Below are 21,848 nucleotides of genomic sequence, written 5' to 3' on the forward strand. Positions count from 1 at the left end.
TCTAAGTTTTGTGGTTTTCATTGTACAGATCTTCCACTGTTGGTTAAATTTATTTCTAAATATTTTATTGTTTTTGATGCTATTGTGAATGGAATGGTTTTCTTTATGTCTTTTTTGGATGATTCATCATTTAGTGTAAAAGAAATGCAACTGATTTCTGTAGTTGTGTCCTGCCACTTTATGGAAATTATTAATTCCAAAAGCTCTTGACTGATCCTTTGGGATTTTCTATATATATATGGGATCATATCATCAGCAAATAACTACTTTTTTATTTCTTCCTTTCTGATTTGGATGCTTTTTACTTCTTTGTCTTGCTTAATTGCTCTAGCTAGGACTTCCAGTACTATATTGAATAGGAGTGGTGACAGAGGGCATCCTTGCCTTGTTCTTGATCTTAGGGGAAATGCCTTCAATTGCTCTCCATTAAGTATAATGTTAGCTGTGTGTATGTTGTACATGGCCTTTATTATACTGAGGTATGTTTCTTTTATACCCACTCTGTTAAGAGTTTTTTTATCATGAAAGTATGTTTTATTTTGTCAAATGTTTTTTCTGCATCTATTGAGATGATTATGTGATTTTATCTTTCATTTTACTGATGTGATATGTTACATTTATTGATTTGCATATATTGAACCATCCTTACATCCAGGGATGAATCCCACTTGGTCATAGTCTATAATCCTTTTAATGTGTTCTTGAATTCTGTTTGCAATATCTTGTTGAGAATTCTTGCATCGATATTTATCAGAGGTATTGGTCTATGGTTTTCTTTTCTTACGGTATCCTAATCTGGTTTTGATATCAAAGTAATGCTGGCTTCATAGAATGACTTTGGAAGTATTCCCCCCGTCTGAAAAGAACCAGTATTAATTCCTCTTTCAATGTAAAATTCTCCAGTAGGTTATAAAATCAAAATACTGAGTTGTGCCATCATTCAGTAAAGTATCCAGTATAAAGTGTGACCATAATTTATCTTTCTGTGATGATTATGAAGATATTAACAGAATCCCAATCAACTGAAAACATAGTAAATCCATATTTCCATATAATTCATGGGGTTTTTTTTTTAATTATTATTATTTCAAGCCCCACATCCCTCAAGAGGTGTCATCTGGCTGTTTGAACATGAGGAACACCCTCTAGTCAATTAACCGATTACTGACTTTCATACACTTGACTCTCCTTTTACGTAATGTCAGCTTCTTCAATGTTAATATTTCTCATTGTTAAAAATACACTTTTAAAGGAAGTGTTTGTTTTAACTAAAGTCATGAGAAAAGCAATGGATTTCTTTTCCTGAACTGTAAGTATTTAGCAAGCAAAGTAAGTTCTAGCGAGCAAATTATTAGTATTATTACTAAAAAATGGACAAACCGTGCAAAAAACTTTCTTAATGTATTCTCACCTGTGCCATTGATATTTTGTTTATAAATCATGTCTTTTGATGTATCTGAAAAGAAGATAGTGTTCTCCTGGGCATCAAAATCAATCCCAACAAAGAAAGAAGGATTTCCTGTCACTGGAACTATGACATCTTCCTGGGCAGACAGGTTGAATGGGATGCCACGAACAGCCACTTCAGATGAGAACATCAGGAACTGCTTAACAGCTGTAGGAAGAAGAACACAATACAACTGGCCACAGCCTGGTTCTTGTCCTCCCTTAATTCCAGAGAAATTATTTAAACATCCATAAAGCACATTTTACAATTCTGAAATAAACATAAAAAACAAATCTGTGGAAAACATTGTTGGAAATAATGGGAAGAGAGGGAAAAAAGCAGCTATGAAGGTGATACAACTATTACAATCTTACTTCTTCTTGGGAAATTTATCCTTCAGATTTATTTGTATAAAACACGGTCCCCTATGATGAATTCTAAAGCAGTATTAACTGAACTGCATAGTAATTCCATCAAAATTCTTGATTGGGATTAACTTTTGTATAGAGATCTATACCAAGAATCCTACTGCAGTTTTTAAGGTATTAAGACTAGTTAAAGAAAAGAATTAAAAGGGGAGCCTGGGTGGCTCAGTCAGTTAAGCAGCTGCCTTCAGCTCAGGTCATGATCCCAGGGTCCTGGGATCGAGCCCCACATCGGGCTCCCTGCTCAGCGGGGAACCTGCTTCTCCCTCTCCCCCTGCCTGCTGCTCTGCCTACTTGTGCTCTCTCTCTCTCTCTCTCTCTCTCTGTCAAATAAATAAATAAATAAAATCTTTTTAAAAAATTAACAGCAACCAGGTAAGTTATTTAGAAATAAATAAAGGAGGGAAAAATAGAGGAAATAGGGAAAAAGGAGCGATTTTAAAATCAAAGAAGGAGACAGAACAGTATGTCAGAAAAATCAAAAAGAGAAATGAAGAAGGTATATCCAAGACAAAGATAAAAATTGCAGGAGTTTAGGGCGCCTGGGTGGCTCAGTCGTTAAGCGTCTGCCTTCGGCTCAGGTCGTGATCCCAGAGTCCTGGGATCGAGCCCCACATCGGGCTCCCTGCTCCGTGGGGAAGCCTGCTTCTCCTTCTCCTACTCCCCCTGCTTATGTTCCCTCTCTCACTGTGTCTCTCTCTGTCAAATAAATAAATAAAATCTTTAAAAAAAAATTGCAGGAGTTTAAGAGCAAAATTATTACACAGTGTAGTGTCAATATAATAGTCAGACACACATGGCTTTTTGAATGAGGGTGTTTTTTATCTGAATCTAGGATCACCTACAAAGTGAACAAATTTGTCTCAGTTAGAATTACAAAATTTACATACCAAGCCCAAAGCAGTACCATCTGGGAAGACAGAATTTGTCAAAGGCATTAAAAAGGAGAGTTTTCAAGGGAAGAGAAGAAAATCAAATATTGCAGGATGTGCATTTCATCACCAGCAGAGGTGCGGCAACAGCCTACTTCTAAGTAGTTGTGTAGAAAACCAAAGAGGAAGAAAAGAAGTGTTTGAGGGAGCTGAATCCCAGAGCACAGAGGCAGATATAAAGAGAAACTCTGAACTGAGAAGTGAAGACCTAGATGAGGAAATGAGCCGCCCCAATACTTAGTCTGCTTTGGGGACACAGCAATAAAGCCAAGTGGGATTGAGGCGCAACCACCCCCCTTGAGGGGCAGAAGCAGTGGTCTAGGAGAGGGCAATGAAGGGGACAGGAGGTACTCCTGCATAAAGTGAAGGCTAACATCTAAAGTGGGAAAGGTATACATAGCAGAGAAAACTCAAAATTGTATGGCATTTCAAAAGCATAATTTTAAAAGGAGACAACGATTTCAGGGAGGAGAAAAGGGGAAAGGGAGCCCACGGAAACCCTAGATGTGCAATTAAAGGCAAGGCCCGAAGAACAGAAATTTACATCTTCGAACCCTGTGTGTAAGGGGAGCAGTGCCTACTGAGGAAGGTGCTCTGTCAGCTACCAAATGCTTATTCACCAGGGAGTATGACAGGAAGCTGACCCAGTCCAAAGGCAGCAGCATGTACCGCTATGCTGCCAACCAGAAAGACAGCCCAGAAGTGATTTCTTACCAACGCAGTGGCGGTTATCCACATCCAGGCTGAAGCCGAGGGTGCACCTGCAGCGGTACCCCAAACCATCATTATCTGTTCTGTGGCTGAGGACACAGACATGTCCACAGCCCCCATTGTTATCTCTGCATGGATTGCTAACTAGAGGAAAAAATACACAGGGTTAAATCTCAGTTAGAGATGGATGATTACCCGAGACATGTGAAACCACTTTGAGCCAGGTACGTGCAACAAAATAATGGGCTCGGAACACAAACACCACTGCTGTTTGCTGCTGTATACGCCCCCATGTAAGCTCTCCCACCTATCCTCAAACTGGTAGTGGCAACACACAGATTTCCCACAGCTGCATAACTCTGGGAGTTCTCCCCAAGGTAATTACGTCTGCTAGCCTCAGTGATTAAAAAGTAACTGCCTCGGGGCACCTGGGTGGCTCAGTTGGTTAGGCGACTGCCTTTGGCCCAGGTCATGATCCTGGAGTCCCGGGATCGAGTCCCGCATCGGGCTCCCGGCTCAGCGGGGAGCCTGCTTCTCCCTCTGACCCTCCCCCCTCTCATGTACTCTTTCTCTCTCTCTCATTCTCGCTCTCTCAAATAAATAAATAAATAAATAAATCTTTAAAAAAGAAAAAAAAGAAGAAAGAATAAAAAGAAAAGTAACTGCCTCCCGGGTGCCTGGGTGGCTCAGTTGGTTAAGCGACTGCCTTCGGCTCAGGTCATGATCCTGGAGTCCCTGGATCGAGTCCCGCATCGGGCTCCCTGCTCGGCGGGGAGTCTGCTTCTCCCTCTGACCCTCCCCACTCTCATGTGCTCTCTCTCATTCTCTCTCTCTCAGATAAATAAATAAAATCTTTTAAAAAAAAAAAGTAACTGCCTCCCCCCACAAAAAAGCTTGAGTGTTATTTTGACCATTCGTAAGATATAATACATTAACTGTAACTCACTGGATGCATGCTTTTTAAGCAAGCCAACTTAAAATCAATGACTCTAAGAGCTAAGTATTAGGGGCGCCTGGGTGGCTCAGTTGGTTAAGCGACTGCCTTCGGCTCAGGTCATGATCCTGGAGTCCCGGGATCGAGTCCTGCATCGGGCTCCCTGCTCGGCAGGGAGTCTGCTTCTCCCTCTGACCTTCCTCCCTCTCATGCTCTCTGTCTCTCATTCTCTCTCTCGCAAATAAATAAAATCTTAAAAAAAAAAAAAATTTAAAAAAAAAGAGCTAAGTATTATTATCCCAATTTTATAAAAGAGGAAGCCGAAGCTCCAGAAGGTAACACAACTTGCCCAAGATTATTCAGCAACTAAACTAGAAGTCAAATCCAGATCTGATTCCAAAACCCTACAAGCCTGCAATACAAACCAGTTTATACTTCTAAAACCCATTCTCAAAGCTGTGATTCAAAAAGCTTATTGTATACAAGCCTGTCATAGCCAAAAAGGTCACATCTGCTTTGAAAATTGTCTTCTTAGCCTTTGACTTAGTCTTTAAAATTGTCTCTTTACAAAAAATAATAATAAAATAAAATAAAATAAAACTGTCTCTTTACCTTCTCAGGTGGATTGGTTTGGGGAAACAACAAACAAATTGGATGATAAAATTGGGTAAATTTTTGGTCAAAAGCAAATAGGAATTTAGTAGCTCATGAACTGACCATTCCAAATAGAGACTTCCAAAATGTTTTCAGATATAATACGTATTTTCAGCTAAAGTTTGTTATCCCAGGATGACTACATTGAGATGAATATCCTTCAATGTATCAGTTCTAGCAGTTGGTTTTTTGTTTAAAAAAAAAAAAATCAACCTAATTACTTTATGGTCTTTCTCCATCCTAAAATCAGACCCACCACTCGATGTGCAAGTTTTAAAGTAAAATCTGTCTTTCCCTAAATTACTGTTCACTGATACTAAACTTTCTATCCACACAGTTTATCGTATTTCTTTTTTTTCTGATGCACAAGCAAATACAGAAAAGAGCCATATACAGTCACAATAGTTCTGTCAACTTAAAACCTTGAAACACAAACAAGACTTACTATAAAATAACAGAAGACTAAATGGTTTCTGAATCAAAATATTTCTTTTCTTTGATAAGTGACCAGCCTATGAGACACCAAACACCAGTGGCCTATGACAGACCCAACACAAACCAAGTAACAGGTGTCACACATACTCAATGGAGAAGAAAAAAAATCAGCTCTGACACTACCTCAAATGAACACTTAGGCATGTTAGTTTCTTCTGCTAGGCCTCAGTTTCCTCAACTTTAATATTAATGGATTGAACACAAGATTTCTCCCAGTAAAATGAGGATATGTATTTTGGTTTGGTTTGGTTCATTTGCTGTCTATCCCCAGAAGTTACTGCAGGTGCCAATAAAAATCTGTAAAATACATCTCTAAGTTTCCTGTTGATTTGGCATTTTAACTCTGAAATACATCAGTTTTTTCAGAAGCCCCCATGATATACAGAGCCAATTTCAGAGAGTTTTAACTCTCTAGATAACCCATCATATATTTGAAAATGTCACCCAAATCTCATGAGATCACTCATCATTAATTTCCAGACCACTGAGAAAACCTTTCTACCAAGACCAGTATTAAGCAGGGTTTCCATTGTTCTGGGGCATACCGTAGGGCTGCCTGAGGGAATGGTAAACAGTCACTCCAAAGGGCTTCAGAGAAGTCTGGTGGTACTCTTGTGGACTGCTCTCTGTGAACTTGTTTGCCTTCATTACAGCCATCTTTGTCCAATCAGTAAAGAATACGTGATCTTCAAACAAGCTTATTCCAAAGGGATGAGGAATGAGTGAGCCTCCTTGGACTACTGTCTTCCTGTTACAAAAGATGTGTATCACAATTTTTTTGTTTACCTTCATTTCGATTAAAGGTGGAATTAGTTCAAGTAAATGCCTAAAAAGCTAAGTAATTTCTTGTTACAAACATAGGCTATATAGAAAAATACATTTTAAGATGTGGGTATATTTTGACCTACATTTGATAGAATTCCGGATTTTCATGTGGTCTCTTGGGAAAGACCCTCGAAAATAAAATTCCAGTCCTAGTCCTAGTTTGTTCTAGATTTTTTGAAAAATTACTCGTTTTTTACATGCTTCTGATTCTATTAAGGTTGTGCCACAAAAAAAGGGGGGGCCCTACGATGTGAAATATCATTTTGTAATCCACAGGTGAAAGAGTGTAAAAGGGAATGTAAATGTGGTAGCAGACACCTTCAATGGACTTCACACTGTACCATTAACCATTTCTTAGCATCAGGGAGCAGCATAGTGAGCAGAACAGTTCAACCCAGAGCAAACATGCAGACCTATTCCTGATGTCACTTTGGGAAATCAAAAAGTAGTGCTACCACTTCCCCGCCTCTGCTTGATAAACTGTCTGCTCATCATACTTGCAGAGGCGGCATAGGGTGGCCAGAGCTGCTTCAGTAGAAGAAAAAGAAGTTAAAGGTGCCAAGCAAGGGAAAGAAAATCAACAGTGTCTGTCATAACTACTTCTGCATAGAAGATAATTCACTTAGGTCACATAAAGACAGTGAGGTAGAGGATGGTTCGTGAGGGAAAACTCATTTTTTTTTCCTCTTTGCAAAATAGAAAGACCTTAAAGAAAAATCTTTTAACACTGCTGAAAACTAAAAAGCACAACAGGACTCTAAGAAAAGAACTGAAGATACTAAGGCTTGGAAACACACCAAAAACATGGGTTGCGGGGTGGGGGGGTTGAAACCAAAGGTGGCAAGTTAGCGTGCACTTTAAAACACTCAATAATGACATGGTACATTAAGATTAGAGAATGGTTTTTCCTTTGCAGTTAGCAAATTCCAGAACCCTGAATGCCACCTGCTGGCAAAGCAACGGGCAGTGACTTTATGATTTCAGCTGTACTCATGAGCTTTAATAGCTCTTTGATGTTTCTTCACAGCCAGCAAAGCCCTCAAATATTTCTGAAACTCCATTGATTGTTATGTTTTTATATTTTACTTTAACCTTAGCATAAAAATATCTAGACTATCTAATAATGTCAAAACACCTGTGAAAGAGAAAAAAAATAGGCAATTTCTCAATTGTTTTTATATGACTTATTGGGTTGGTTGATACTTTTTCATTAAATTGATTCACATTCTCATTATGGGAACCAGTTTTAATGATGAAAAGTCATAGTATCAATACCCAATCACTTTATTTAACCAAGTAGAGTTTGTTCTAAGAATATGAAATCCAGTGGCAGACTGTGATACCATCCTTACAAAATAGAGATAAAGAGAAAACAAAACTATAATATTCCTTCCATTGAGAAAACAATACAATAAAATCAAGTAATTTGGAAAAATTAAATTGGCCAGCTTATTTTCTGAATCCACAAAGAGTAGTTTTGACAAATTTAAAAACCGTGTTTTAACCAGTTTTTGAAAATACCAAAAGCAGAGAAACTAGTTAACAATTTAATTTATAGTTAACTCTCATCAGACTAAGAAGATGAAATAAAAAGTATGCCGTATTATGTTCAAATATTCTAAGTATCTTTGAAGTATATCAGGTAAAAATACAAGCCAGAATTTCTCTTTGAAATTTGAAATACATAAGGGCAGAGTAAAGTCCAATTAATTCCCACCAGCTAATGTTAAATAAATAATAAAACTTATTTATTCACTGGGAGAAAATTAGTAAGCTAAAAGATAAAGTGATCTTCGGAGACAAACCATAAGGGACCCAGAGAAATAAATGGACTCAGGAGTGAATGAAAATAATGTGCTTCATCTGGGAGTTGGGGAGAAGTTGGGGAGGAGAAATCAAAGAACAACTGCTCTAAGTAACATTTAATGAATGCTATCATGGAACACGAGGAAAGTTAACAACAAACCACCCCCCCCCCGCAAAAATGTCACTTCACACAAATGTCAACACAAAAGTCATTCAAGATGTAATTCTGGTCCCTCTGTATCCCTCTCCATAAATTTTATGTACTTTCCCCCAAACTTATGAAGCTATAAAAAAATACTTCTTACCTTTGAATTCCATCGTAAGTTACAGTCTCAATGTAATCAAAACGGCAGTCGACCCAGTAAACACGCTTTGATACTATATCCAGAGTTATCCCAGCAGGCCATCCCAGCTTTGTTTTTACCAAGTCTTTACGGTTGGTGCCATCCATGAAAGCCCTTTCCACCTTAGGTTCCCCAGAAAGGCTCTCCCAATCGGAGAAAAATAAGTAACTACAAAAGACAAATAAAAGATGAAAGTCCGTTATTTTACAAGTTTATCTGGAAAATACTGTTTTTGGTTGCATGTTTGGATCAATGGAAATTTCCTCTAGCTGATTAGAGAACATGGGAGTATAGAACGATAACAAAAAAAAAAAAATCAGAAACTATGGGGGCCAATCAGGAGAGTCAACAACTCCAAATAGCAACTATGAAAATGCACTAATACGGCAGCCTCAAAATTCATATCCATCTTCTTAACTTTCTGCCCTGACTCCTGGCTCTGCCTTTTACTTCTCTTTTTTACACCCAGGAAAACTTACATTTTAAAATAAGCTATCAAATCATTTCCCTCCCTAATTCCCCATTGTAAGACATAGTCTAGAGAACATATCCATTATTTTCAAGGAAAGATAGCAAGATATCATCAAGTAGGAATGAATAATCACCATTCACCAACGTTTCAGTAGCCTGAAGCTCATGCAAGCATTCTAAGAACCAACTCTGAAAATCTAGGAGAAATTGAAGTCTCCTATAACTGCACTCAAACATGGACATTAGGAAAATTTGAATTTACACCTGGAGACGAGTGAGCATTTGTTTTGATGTGGTGATTCACACTGAACAACTTGTAATGAGGTATTAGCATTGTCATCTCAATCCCAGTTTGTAACAAGTAAGTGCTAAAGGGATAGCCCCAATCTTCTTTCCCCTCTTTAAAATAATTTGCAGCTAAATCATGTTAGAATGATCATCTGGTAATGGTGAATCACAAGTTAACATTTAGGTTTAACAATATTATTAGGTTGAGTCAGAACACAGAGTCCCATCTCTCTGCCAGGCAAATGTGGCAAACACTAAAAATAAAATTCATACCCCAAAAAATCATATATTCTTAGTACACCAATGGTACACTCATTTAAAGCTTATATGAATGGAGATATAAAATAAACATGGGTTCTAGAGTACAGACCCTATAAGAAATCAGAACTAACTAATCCAGGGGATCTTTTACCTATAGGGAGAGATAAAGCTTCAAAAATACTAAAATCAGTATGTTTTCACATCACTTACCCAACAGTTGGGTCCACGGCAATTCCTCTAGGATGCCCCAAGTTTCCAGTTATAAGGATAATCCGATGGCTTCCATCCAAATTTACCATATCTATGCGGTTGACCTTGACCTCTACCAAATAAAGTTTATTATTAATCCAGTCCACAGCTAGATTCTCTGGATCATCAAGAGAAACAACTTCTTGGATGTTTAAGCCATCAATGTCAACTGAAAAAACCTGAAAGAACACCCAAAATTACACTTCTTAAAACTGTGGGCACTGTTTTTCGTATATTCATTCAGTATATCTATGTTGTACCAATCAGTCATTCAGACTTAAAAAAAAAAAAAAATCACTGATACTTGTTAAAATATTTTATATACTGGGCTACTGGGGAGAAAAAAAGTTTCTTTAAAAGTATATGTAAGGCAAACATAAGAAGTTGGATTTTTTTTTTAATCCCGCATTTCTAATTCTTGGTAGCTATTGAAAGTTTAAGGAATGTGGAGGTGGTGGTGATGGTTTGTTTTGATTTTTAGCTGTAATCGAGTCAGAATTGTTAATAATCCAAATTTGCAATTTTTAGAAATTTTATGCAAGTTACCACTTATTTGAATTAAAATTTTATTAATAGTACAAGGAAATGTAAGAGGAAGAAATAAAATGTCATAACTCTTAGAGGTCTCTAAAATTTATGTTTTAAAAATCTCTGTTGCCATCACTCAAAGTTGCAATTAAATCTATCACACTTTCCAAGTAAGACAGCATAATGAAATTTTGGCTGTTAAACAAAATGCTGTCAATATTTGTTACCCAATCTTCAATTACAGTTCCATTTAGAAGATGCAGGTAAAATCTGATTTTTATCATCCAAGGAAGCAGAGTCCTTTTTACATTTTAAATGATCAAGTTTCAAAAATTACTACCAAATATCTATCCAGTTTTGAAAGAATGTCTACTATTTCTTTTAATTAGGCTTTTGGACTCCATTTCGAATAAAATTAAAAGTTGCTCAAGGCTAATCCATATAATAGACTGCTTTGTTTAATAGGTCACATGTAATAGTATAGCATGGAAAAGGTGCTGATTAACATAAAATATCTCAAGGCCCTTTTTTGTTAGAAAACAAAAGAACTTTCCCTTCCACTCCCCCAAAAATGAAAAGCTATCAACACTCTGTGTTTGGAGTTCTATCAGCTCCCAAGCTATACTCCTGAAATTTCTATTTACCTTATCTTGCACAGTGTCAGTCCAAAAGACTCTGTGTAGGTGATAGTGAAAATCCACACCCACAGCCACTCCGTGATTCTGAGACTGTACCAACATCGCAAAGGTCCTTCCATGAATATCACCAATCAGCAAATCCCGACCATTGGAGAAGATAATGGAGGCTTGCTCAGCTAAATGTGAAGAAGGAAGGCATTATCACTCCTTCAAGTGAACAAACCTACGCATCTCACCCTTTCAGGCAAACTTAACAACTGATATGCTTCCTGCCTTTTCAAATACTTCTTCTATGTTACCTTATTTGATTTTAAAATAAATTTCTGAGGCAGGCATATAGGTGTCATTCTATCCAGTTTACAGATAAGCAAACTGAGGCGCAAAAATGCTTGATGAAGTGTCCAAAATCACGGTAAGTCTGGAGCAGAGTCTACCAAGAACTCGAGTGTTCGGACTGCTAGTTCCATGCACTTTCAGTGACACAGAGGGGACTACTTCAGGTATTTTCAAGAATCCTCTATGATACTGGCATCTAACCCAGCAACTTCAGATTGTGTAAAGCACAGAACATATTTTATGGATTACTAGGAAATCACTCTGTGAAAAACATGCCAATGATGGATCCAAATCTCCTTTACCTACATACACACAAGCATGCAAAATGACAAATGAATATCAAGGTTTTCACTGCAGTCTTGTTTGCAATAGCAAAGGATAAAAAAAAAAGATATAAAAGCCCATCAGTAGGGGATGAGTTAATAATGCACATCAAAAAAATGGAATATTACGCCACTAGAAAAAAAAAAAAAGAATGAGGAAGAAGTCTCTGTGTTGATACACTGCATGTATAGTTTACTACCATAATCCATAAAAATAGAATTAGATACCTGTATTTGTACATTCTTATTTATGTATTTGACAGTCTCTAGAATTAAAATAAACAATGATCAATTATGGGAGAAGGGAAGTGGAGACTGGTCAGAGAGGAACAGAGATTTGGAGAAAGACATTTTTATAATTTAGAATTTCTGAACATATGAATTTATTATCCTTTCAAAGTAAATACATTTTAATTGTTAAAAATCAGCTGTACCAAAAAGTTAGTAAACAGCAAATCAGATATTTATACACAAAAATAACCTGGAAACGGGCCATTTATCATTTCTAGGAGTAGATGTATTTCAGAAGGCCACCAAAGGAACTTCAAGATCATGTGTGAAAAAAACAATTGGAAAAAAGGAACAAAGATCTTCTTATCCAGAAATGCATGGTGACAAAATGGTGGGGGGGGGGAGGGGGGAGTAGGTATCATTTTTTAACAGATTTTCCCCATGACTTTTCAGTACTACAGTACTTAGATTAATTCCAACAAAACACCTAGAATGAGTGCATTCCCCAAAATTCCAATCCAAATTTCAGAGGTCCACTTTCAATCACTCCTAAATTTTTCATAAATAATGCCAAAATTATTTCTATAGATACTTGTCACCCATGTTTGTGGTAAATTAATTAAAATTTAAATGTCCAAGTAATCCAAAATAGGCAAAAAGTGTATTCCACAATCAAATGTGGTAGCTGACACAAAAGCTCTGACACAAAGTGTACAAGCAACCAATTAAAAAAACAAAAAACAGTGACTAATGGTCATGATTAATCCGTAAATTGGTCCTAATACTCAAAATACAAAATTAATGTGGACCCATTCTTCTGGCAGCAAGGCCCACTCCTAATTTGAGATGATAAAACCCTGCTATCCACATAAATGCTGGTACTTCTTTTGTCATCTGCTATGGAAGGAGGATATTCGTCGTAAGTTTCCTGTTCAGAGATATGGCAAGTGTCCTTAATTTACTTACAGGAAGTATTAGCTTTGCAATGCCGTTGATGCTCCAAGACATACCCTTCTGCACAGTGGCACTGGTGATGGCCAACTCGGTCTTCACACATCTGGTCACAAACTCCCCATATCTGGCAATCATTAAAATCTGCCACATGGGAAATAAGCATTTGTAATCTTGTTTACCAGCATTTTTTGAGCACACCCTGACAAAAATCTTGGACCAGCTATACAAGAATATGGTGAGGCCCATATCTAAATAAGCACCCTCTGGAGGTAGCACAGATTCTAGGCATACAATAAAAAATAGGAATTCAGAACAGGCATCTTCATACTACAGAAAATCCAAAAGCATTTAAACAGTTTTTTTTTTTTAATCTACACAAAGGATACTTTTACAGAAGATGCACAGCACTGCTTAGATTCACTGCCCCGTGGTATTGCATTTAATTTACTAATGTTGGTTTACCACCTGAATTTTGGTGTAAATTCTTCCCTTCAAAACTGTGCTTTCCAGTATAGTAGGCACTAGCCCGCTATGGCTTCTTAAATTTATTTAGATTAATTAAAATGAAATAAAATTAGTAATTCAGCTTCTTAGTCCTGCCACATTCCAAGTGATTAATAGCTACATGGGCTCAGTGGTTACCATACTGGAAATGTAGATATAGCACATTTCCACCACTGCAGAAAGTTCTACTGGACAGTGCTATAGCAGAATAAAGTAAGACCTGCCTTATAACCATCCCCTCAAAAAGACACAAAATACTGAATAAAGTATTTGGAAAGATCCATTTACCCAGCTGCCTTTCCTCTGATGTCAAAAATTATAACCAAAATTAAATTTAAATTAGTCTTAAGACATGAACAGTATCTTCTCCTTATTCATTAACTTAGTATTCATTCACTTAATAAGTGTTCATCACATGACAGAGCTTTTTATTGTCACCATAGTCCTAGTTCTACTGTGTAAAAAGAGATTCAATGAAATTGACATATAAACAATACAACAAAGGAGGAAGGGAGTGAGTTGAACAACACAAGATATAAAGGGTCTTTCTCAAAGACTGTACAGTTTAAGGGGCACAAAAATTGTCCTATCTTGGTAGATTGGTGCCAAATATTTCATTGACCCTCCAAGTTCACATCCACACTTCACCCTCCTTCACCCTGTGCGCTGCTTCCCTGGGAGGAAAACCATCACAGCCCATACCAACAGGTTCTCAGTAAATTATAATTTCTGAAAGCACTGGACCCTCAGGTCTAGAATTCTCCACATTACTTGGATCTGATTACACTTGCAGCAAATATCAGAGTTGGGACTCGGGTTCTACCATAACATTGCACAACTCCCCAGTTACAAAGCTCGAGAATTTCCTGGGATCAAGCTAATGTTTCCAATTTTCCCTCAAGACCAAATATAACAACATGGGCCTGCAGATCTTTCTTTCCAAGAACTGTGACTAACCAAAGGAAAAAATTAATCCAATTTGGACATGACAAGGTGAAAGGCATGTGGGTATGAATAAAAGGCCCTTCATGATTTATCTCTTCTGTGTCCTTGCCTCAGCCCTGAGACAGCACCACCTGAGGCTTCGCCTCAGTAGAAATGAAAAGTACAGGATATTCGCCCTCAAATTCCCAGAATGTCATGACCTCATTTTGAATGCCAAGACTGATGAAAATACGTTTAAGGGTCTGGAGTCATCCCGGGAGCAGGAGTTCTGATGTCAAACAGTAGAAAACCAAAGGTGAAGAAGTCATAACTAGGAATTCGTGGGTGTGAATGCCCTTCCTATCACCTGGGCTACAAACACTTTAACGTTTGAATGAGTGTATAAAATCACTGTCACTTTTAATGACTGAATAAGATTATAGTCTCCATGACGGAGGAAAATGAAAGCTAATTAATATCCATCATTAACCAAAGTGAAAACCAGAAAAATGAAAGTAGACTTGAGGCTTTTCATGAGAATAGGAAAGTAGTGGAAACTGTATAAATCCCTAAAACACTACTTTATAATACCACCTCCCACCACATTACCTTTATCTATTTTTCTTGCCTTTTCATTCTTTGTTGCCTCGTACCAACAGATCCTGCTTTGAAAATAGTTCAAAAACTCCTTTTTAGCTTAGACCTCCTTGGACACCCTCTGATCCCTCTGGCTGCCTGAAATCCCACCATGCTGAATGACCTCCCTGCCCTAACTCTGCACCACGATGTCATTCTGTCGCCAAACAGCATGTCCCGTCAATCAGAAACAATAACCCTGGGTAAACTGCTTCAACACGCCTCAGAGGCTCCAGAGCCAGGTCAAGACTACCAGAGGCAGATGAATGGTGGAAGGACACAAGATTTCGTGTCGGGATTACTCAATTTTATTCTTGATTACCACCGAGGCATTCACTGGGGAGCCATGTCTAAGATGATAAATGTTGCATAGGTTTCCAACACCTGAAGCCATGCAGAGTATTACAGCCGTACAAAGAGTATTTGTTGAATTGAAATGCTTGAAAGAACAAACAAAAACAATTTCCCTAAAAGCTCAGCTGAAACAAGTGTAACCGGTTTTATAATGTAACGTATTAAAATTAACGAGTTCTCTTTACAAAGAACAAAGTATCTTCTGTGAAATAAATTTTAACAGATCTTCAAAACTCAGGGGCAAAGAACACATCCTTGAAAAACAGGGAAGATCACAGAAAAGATCTCTATAGGTGGCAGAGGGCCTAACACAAAAGCCCTCCACCGCAGACTTTTGAGCTCATCTCCAAATGAAGTTATCTGTACTAACATCCCAGGCACATACTTCAGGGATTAAAAATGTTCATCATGGAATTTAAAACTAGTGACACAGTTATCAGCCCACACCACTTCTAGTGTGAATTGGGTGTGTTCTATAAATCCTGAAATTATCTTGTGCCACAGCATAATACTGGAATTTTCTATATTACATTTATTAATAGGCTCAATGTAAAAAACCTTATAATGACAGCTTTTCATTTATTTCAGACTGCAAAACAAAGTGGCCCAGACCTCTGACATACAAGTAGCCTTAGACACTTGGAAATATAACCCAAAGCTCATCACAGACTTAGATATTGGGGGAAAAAAGTGTTGGAAAATGTGCTAACTAGATGCTAGAGTGCCCCAAAAAAGGCGGGGGGGAGCCTAAGAACAGGTTGTCAGGCATCACAAGACTAAACTAGGGATTCTGAAAGAGCAATCACTTTTACTGAAAAGACTTCACGGCCTATCAAGTTCCAAATGCAAGGCAGCCCAGCCCCATCTCCTCTTTGGGGGTTGAGCGAGGAAAAAAAGAGAAGCTGATGAAATACTGAGAATGTGGCTTCTGGTATTTCTATTGGAATTCCTTTTCTACTAAGAGAAAGGAGAAATGCCTAGAGAACTAAAAGACTGGAAATCGAATTGGCAGCTGGGTGGCAATAAGGGGGGGCGGGGGGGGGGAATGGTGGAGGAGCCTGACATTTGCCAAAGACAAAGGAGCAGGCTCACACCCACGATGAGCACCACTCTGAAGAAAAGGGCACGCTGCCTTCGCAGCAATGCCAGGCAGCACTGCCAGGGGTTCCAAAGTCAGAAAACCACCTAACAATTGAGAATGGTCATGTGAAAAGTATTTTAAAATCACTTGAATGCATCCCCAATGTGACGATGGTGATGATAATGATAACGTTGGCAATAATAAAACACGAAAAGTGTCCTGATTTCATTTAATGCCTGTTGCAGATCACACTCTTTTATTTAGAGAAGCTTTCAAATGATTAGAAATTTGGGGGCTTAAGTAATTCAGAATTGTCTCTGAGGTTTCAGAATCTCTTGGGGTGACTTGCATAAAGCACAGGCCGTGTCTCATATTCATGTCTTGTCGTGTGACACGTCTTCTATCCAACAAGCAACTATACTGTTACTTAAGAGGAGCAATCAGATAGTGGGCAAACTTTGGGGCATGGTCCCGATACCAGAAACCTAAAATTACCTCCTAAAATTACCAAGGACAACCTCACTTGGATTGCTTTACTAGATCTAAAAATCTTGTTTTTCTTGACATATGACACATAAATGAGCCCCATTATTATGGTTCTCAATAACACTGAGGAATAGATTTTCTCAAAAGTTCCAAATTTGTAAACCAAATTTGTGGCATTAAATTTAAGATCAACCATGTTTGATAATCAAGTTAGTTGGAAGCCGCAAGCTGAGACTAAAGACTGAATAACATTTATCCAAATTCAATACTGTTGACCAAATTATATTAATATTTTGGAAATTACTTCAGAAGAAGCACTTTTGTAAAAAGTATTATGTATGCCATGTCTGTTTTTTTTCAGAAAGCCCTGAAGAATCCCATATTTCTAAGGAATATCAAAAGAACACAAATATCCTGGGAAAAATCTGAATCATCTATATTTTGGAGATCTAGATGATTACCAAACTTAATTTTTTTTAAAGGATTTATTTATCTATCTATCTATCTATCTTAGAGAGAGAGCATGGGGGGGCGGGGGAGAGAGAGGGAGAGAAAATCTCAATCAGACTCCGCACTGAGCGCAGAGCCCTGATGCTCAGGCTTGATCCCATGACCCCAAGACCTGAGTTGAGACCAAGAGTCCACCACTTAACCAACTATACCACCCAGGTACCCCTACCAAATTTAATTTTAATGAATCATTACAGTTGCCTTCCAGATGCCTTTTTGCCAACACCAGTAAAAACAAAGTTGTTGTTTTGTTTTGTTTTTTAAAACCCCTTTGGACACTTTCTGCTAATAGGTTTATTGTTTATGTATCAAAAATCAGAAAGAAGGAGGGGCACCTGGGTGGCTCAGTCAGTCAAAGTCTGACTCTTGATTTCAGCTCAGTCATGATCTCAGGGTCGTGAGATCAAGCCCCACGTCCAGCTCGCACTGGGCGTGGAGCCTGCTTAAGATTCTCTCTCTCCCTCTTCCTCTGCCCCTCCCCCCACCTCTTAAAAAAATCAGAAAGAAGGAAAAAGAAAGAGCATTAAAAATTCATCTTTCAAATCCTAAAAAACTGAAAATTGATACTTGGCCATAGTAGTCTCCCATCATAAGATCCCATCCTAATCACAGAAGGATGCAAAGCCAGCTCACATCAGAATCAAAAATTTCCTAATGGGAGAAATCATTCTTATAATTCAGGTAAGAGAGATGTGAGAAATATTTGGTGAACCAGCATCTAGTTCAATGCCAGCCAAATGAAGGAAAATGATAGTGTTTGTCCTTGAACAAAGCTTCAAGAAGCTTCAAGTAGAGGTGAAAATAAATGGAATTAACAACCAGCCTGACATGGGCACTGACTGGCCACTGTGGTCAGCGGGGCAGTGAGCTGATGATCCTCTGCTGTTCGGTGACCACTCTTTAGTTGCTGGATCCTGAAGAGGTTTGAGATCCTTGAGAAGAGGCCAGGGGGGGTCAGAGTAGGGTAGTTGATGGGTTCAGACAGCGGTTATTTACCAACCACATGGATGTATTCCAGTATTGAACGACCAGTATGGCCACACCAACCCTGCTTCCGAATACTTGAGAAGAAAACACAAAAGACTTCGTCCTTCATCTGGGTGGAGATAGGTATCCATGGAGCTAGTCAACTCACTCAAAAGAACTACTCTTTTGCCTTGTGCACCTCACAAAAGTTACTCTGAGTTACACTTCATATTGCCCAGGTTTTCTATGGCGACTGTGTTACTCTTTGTTATAAAGACTGCCACTCCCATCCACAAGCACAAACACCTTGATGTCGGAGATCACAGAAGCCATAGTGCTGCAGCACTGTGACAAAACACTAGACACTCCCACTTGTCACTTACCGACACAGTTGCGGGTATTATTTTGGTCAATGATAAAACCTGGGGGACAGTAACACATCCCTCCATTTGGTGACATGTGGCATTGGTACTCACAGCTCAGTAGAGAACACAAATTCACATCTAAACAGAGAAAAACACTTTGTTAAGTGAATGGTGACCTCTGGACAAGACTGATGTACCTATAACAGAAGAGCGTCTTTTATCAAACCTAAAAGCTAAGTAACCATGTAGTAGAGGCACAGAAATTATTAGCCTTCAAGCCTTATTGCTTTATTATGCAAGAAAAGCTCAACTCGTATTTTTAATAACTCCCTTTTAAAATTATAACTGTGGGGCGCCTGGGGCTCAGTCGTTAAGCGTCTGCCTTCGGCTCAGGTCATGATCCCAGGGTCCTGGGATCGAGCTCCACATCGGGCTCCCTGCTCAGTGGGAAGCCTGCTTCTCCCTCTCCCACTCCCCCTGCTTGTGTTCCTGTTCTCGCTGTCTCTCTCTGTCATAGAAATAAATAAAATCTTTAAAATTAAATTAAATTAAATTAAATTAAAAATAAAAAAATAAAATTATAACTGTGCAAGTATAAGTCATCTTAAGTGCTGTTTACAGAAAAATCAGGTCATAAGTCTATCTTTTTGTCTACATAATAGAGAAAGTCAAGAATTCTCAAGTGACTGGAATGAGAATAACATTAGGGGTGCCTGGGTGGCTCAGTCAGTTGAGCATCTGCCTTCGGCTCGGGTCATGGTCCCAGGGTCCTGGGATCGAGTCCCGCATCGGGCTCCCTGCTCTGCCGGAAGCCGGCTTCTCCCTCTCCCTCTGCCTGCCACTCTGCCTATCTGTGCTCTCTCTCTATCTCTCTGTCAAATAAATAAATAAAATCTTTAAAAAAAAAAAAAATGTTAACCGTGGCAACTTTTAAACAACTACTAGATAATTTATAGAGCACACTACTGATGAAGTCAAGGTCATAAATTGTATTCCCTTACAGGACAGTCAATTGTCCACATAGTTGAGAGAGTAATGGTGGAGGGATATTCTACAGTCACAGAAAAAGAAAAAAGAAAAACTAATTCAAGGTACATGTCCCAGAAACCAGAAGCTTCTTTTTTGAGTATAGCCAGGTTTTTTCTTAAGTATAAGCCAGGAAATAAAATCTCCAGAACATCTTTAAATGAAAATTGCCATTAAAACCATTCTGCCTGGGGGAAGGAAAAAAACACCACAGATATTTTGTAGCTCCTCCCATCAAGAAATGGGAGTCTGTTTCATCAATCCATTGAATCTGGACTTGGCCAAATGATTTGCTTTGGCCAATCACACATTTAGCAAACGTGACCTAAGAAGAGATTTAGAAGAGCTTGCACACTAGGGTTCACCTTTTCTACTATCATGTGGAAAAATAGTAGCCTGAGCTTTTACTGCAACAGCCTCAACACATGAGTGAGCTGGTCTAGGCCGCAAGAACTTCCTAGCCAACCCACAGCACTATGAGAAATAATAAATATTTGTTTGTGTAAGCCAGTACGCCTTGGGATAGTTGTGCAAACACTGATATTCTCTGTATTTGGGAATCTATTATAGAAAAACAGAAACATCTTTATTTGAAAGCTACCCAGATAAATTTCCATACGCACCACAATATCGCCCTTTGGTGCTATTGTTTTCGTCTTCTCCTCCTGGACAATCTAAAGTCCCATCACAAACATTTACAATTGGGATGCATTTTCCAGACTCTGGACAAGCCCATTCTCCTGGGTAGCATTCACGAACATGGTGACTACTGCTTTCTGCAGGGGAGGAGTAAAAGAATTATAGGCCACGTGAAAGGTGGAGCCAGGTAGAGCCTTTTAAAATCAATGGATAAGAGGAAATACAGATCAGGTGGACAAGAGAAGTCTACAAATGACCTAAACTGGTAATTTTTTTAAATTTAATTTAATTTTATTATTTTATGTTAGTCACCAACAGTACATCATTAGTTTTAGATGAAGTGTTCCATGATTCATTGTTTGCGTATAACACCCAGTGCTCCATGCAATACGTGCCCTCCTTAATACTCATCACCAGGCTAGCCCACCCCCCTACCCCCCTCCCCTCTAAAACCCTCAGATTGTTTCTCAGAGTCCATGGTTCATCTCCCCCTCTGATTTCCCCCCCTTCATTTTTCCCTTCCTTCTTCTAATGTCCTCCATGCTATTCCTTATGTTCCACAAATAAGTGAAACCATATAACTGACTTTCTCTGCTTGACTTATTTCACTTAGCATAATCTCCTCCAGTCCCATCCAAGTTGATGTAAAAGTTGGGTATTCATCCTTTCTGATGGCTGAGTAATATTCCATTGTATATATGGACCACGTCGTCTTTATCCATTCATCTGTTGAAGGGCATCTCGGCTCCTTCCACAGTCTGGCTATTGCGGACATCGCTGCTCTGAACATTGGGGTGCATAGGGCCCTTCTTTTCACTACATCTGTGTCTTTGGGGTAAATACCCAGTAGTGCAATTGCTGGGTCATAGGGTAGCTCTATTTTTAAATTTTTGAGGAACCTCCACACTGTTTTCCAAAGTGGCTGTACCAACTTGCATTCCCACCAACAACTGGTAATGTCTAACACTACTACTGGTCTTTTCTTGGGATTCTAAGAAGTGACAAATTAAGTTCCATTCTTTCTAAGGTAGGCAGTCCTCAGCCTGGTTTTAAGAGTAAGAAGAGACATAGGCCTGAATTATCAAACAAACTAGATTAATAACCCCTAGAAGAAAATTCTGTTATTTAAATCATGAATTACAGAACTAGATAATACCAAGAGTCCTGAGTTTTTATTCTGTTTTTGTTTTTGTCTTTTTTTGGGTGGGGGGGGAGCTATTTGATTTTTTTTTCCTTTAGTGCAATGTCAACAATGTAAGAAAACCTATGACTGAACTGTAGGGAGAATACTTCTTGGAATACCAAAACCAATGGCTCTTCCCCAAGCATCACTCTTACTATACTTGCTTAACAGTGTGGGTGTTAGGAACTTCTCAACTGTTGGGACTACTACTGGTGAGGGAGGTGCTATCACTGGAATTTCCTTCTCAGAGACTCCTGAAACAATTCCCTGGGTAGAAGCCCTTCCTGCAACTACAAATCCCTACTTCTTTCTCACATGTTCC

The 21,848-nt window shown here is 38.6% G+C and overlaps 1 protein-coding gene across 1 annotated transcript in view; it reads right to left on the reverse strand.

Moving 5' to 3' along the window:
- LRP2 (LDL receptor related protein 2) overlaps window positions 1-21,848 on the reverse strand; it is a 197,528-nt gene that overhangs the window by 117,552 nt on the left and 58,128 nt on the right. The window contains exons 8-16 of the mRNA XM_021702805.1: window positions 20,328-20,480; window positions 18,697-18,816; window positions 12,865-12,993; window positions 11,015-11,184; window positions 9,804-10,021; window positions 8,535-8,741; window positions 6,144-6,346; window positions 3,519-3,659; window positions 1,412-1,615 (exon numbers count right to left, since the gene is read on the reverse strand). Coding sequence (XP_021558480.1) covers window positions 1,412-1,615; window positions 3,519-3,659; window positions 6,144-6,346; window positions 8,535-8,741; window positions 9,804-10,021; window positions 11,015-11,184; window positions 12,865-12,993; window positions 18,697-18,816; window positions 20,328-20,480 — 1,545 coding nt within the window. The remainder of the gene's footprint in view (window positions 1-1,411; window positions 1,616-3,518; window positions 3,660-6,143; window positions 6,347-8,534; window positions 8,742-9,803; window positions 10,022-11,014; window positions 11,185-12,864; window positions 12,994-18,696; window positions 18,817-20,327; window positions 20,481-21,848) is intronic.

The sequence above is a fragment of the Neomonachus schauinslandi genome, chromosome 3 (assembly GCF_002201575.2).
Source record: "Neomonachus schauinslandi chromosome 3, ASM220157v2, whole genome shotgun sequence".
In the NCBI taxonomy this organism is placed as follows: domain Eukaryota; kingdom Metazoa; phylum Chordata; class Mammalia; order Carnivora; family Phocidae; genus Neomonachus; species Neomonachus schauinslandi.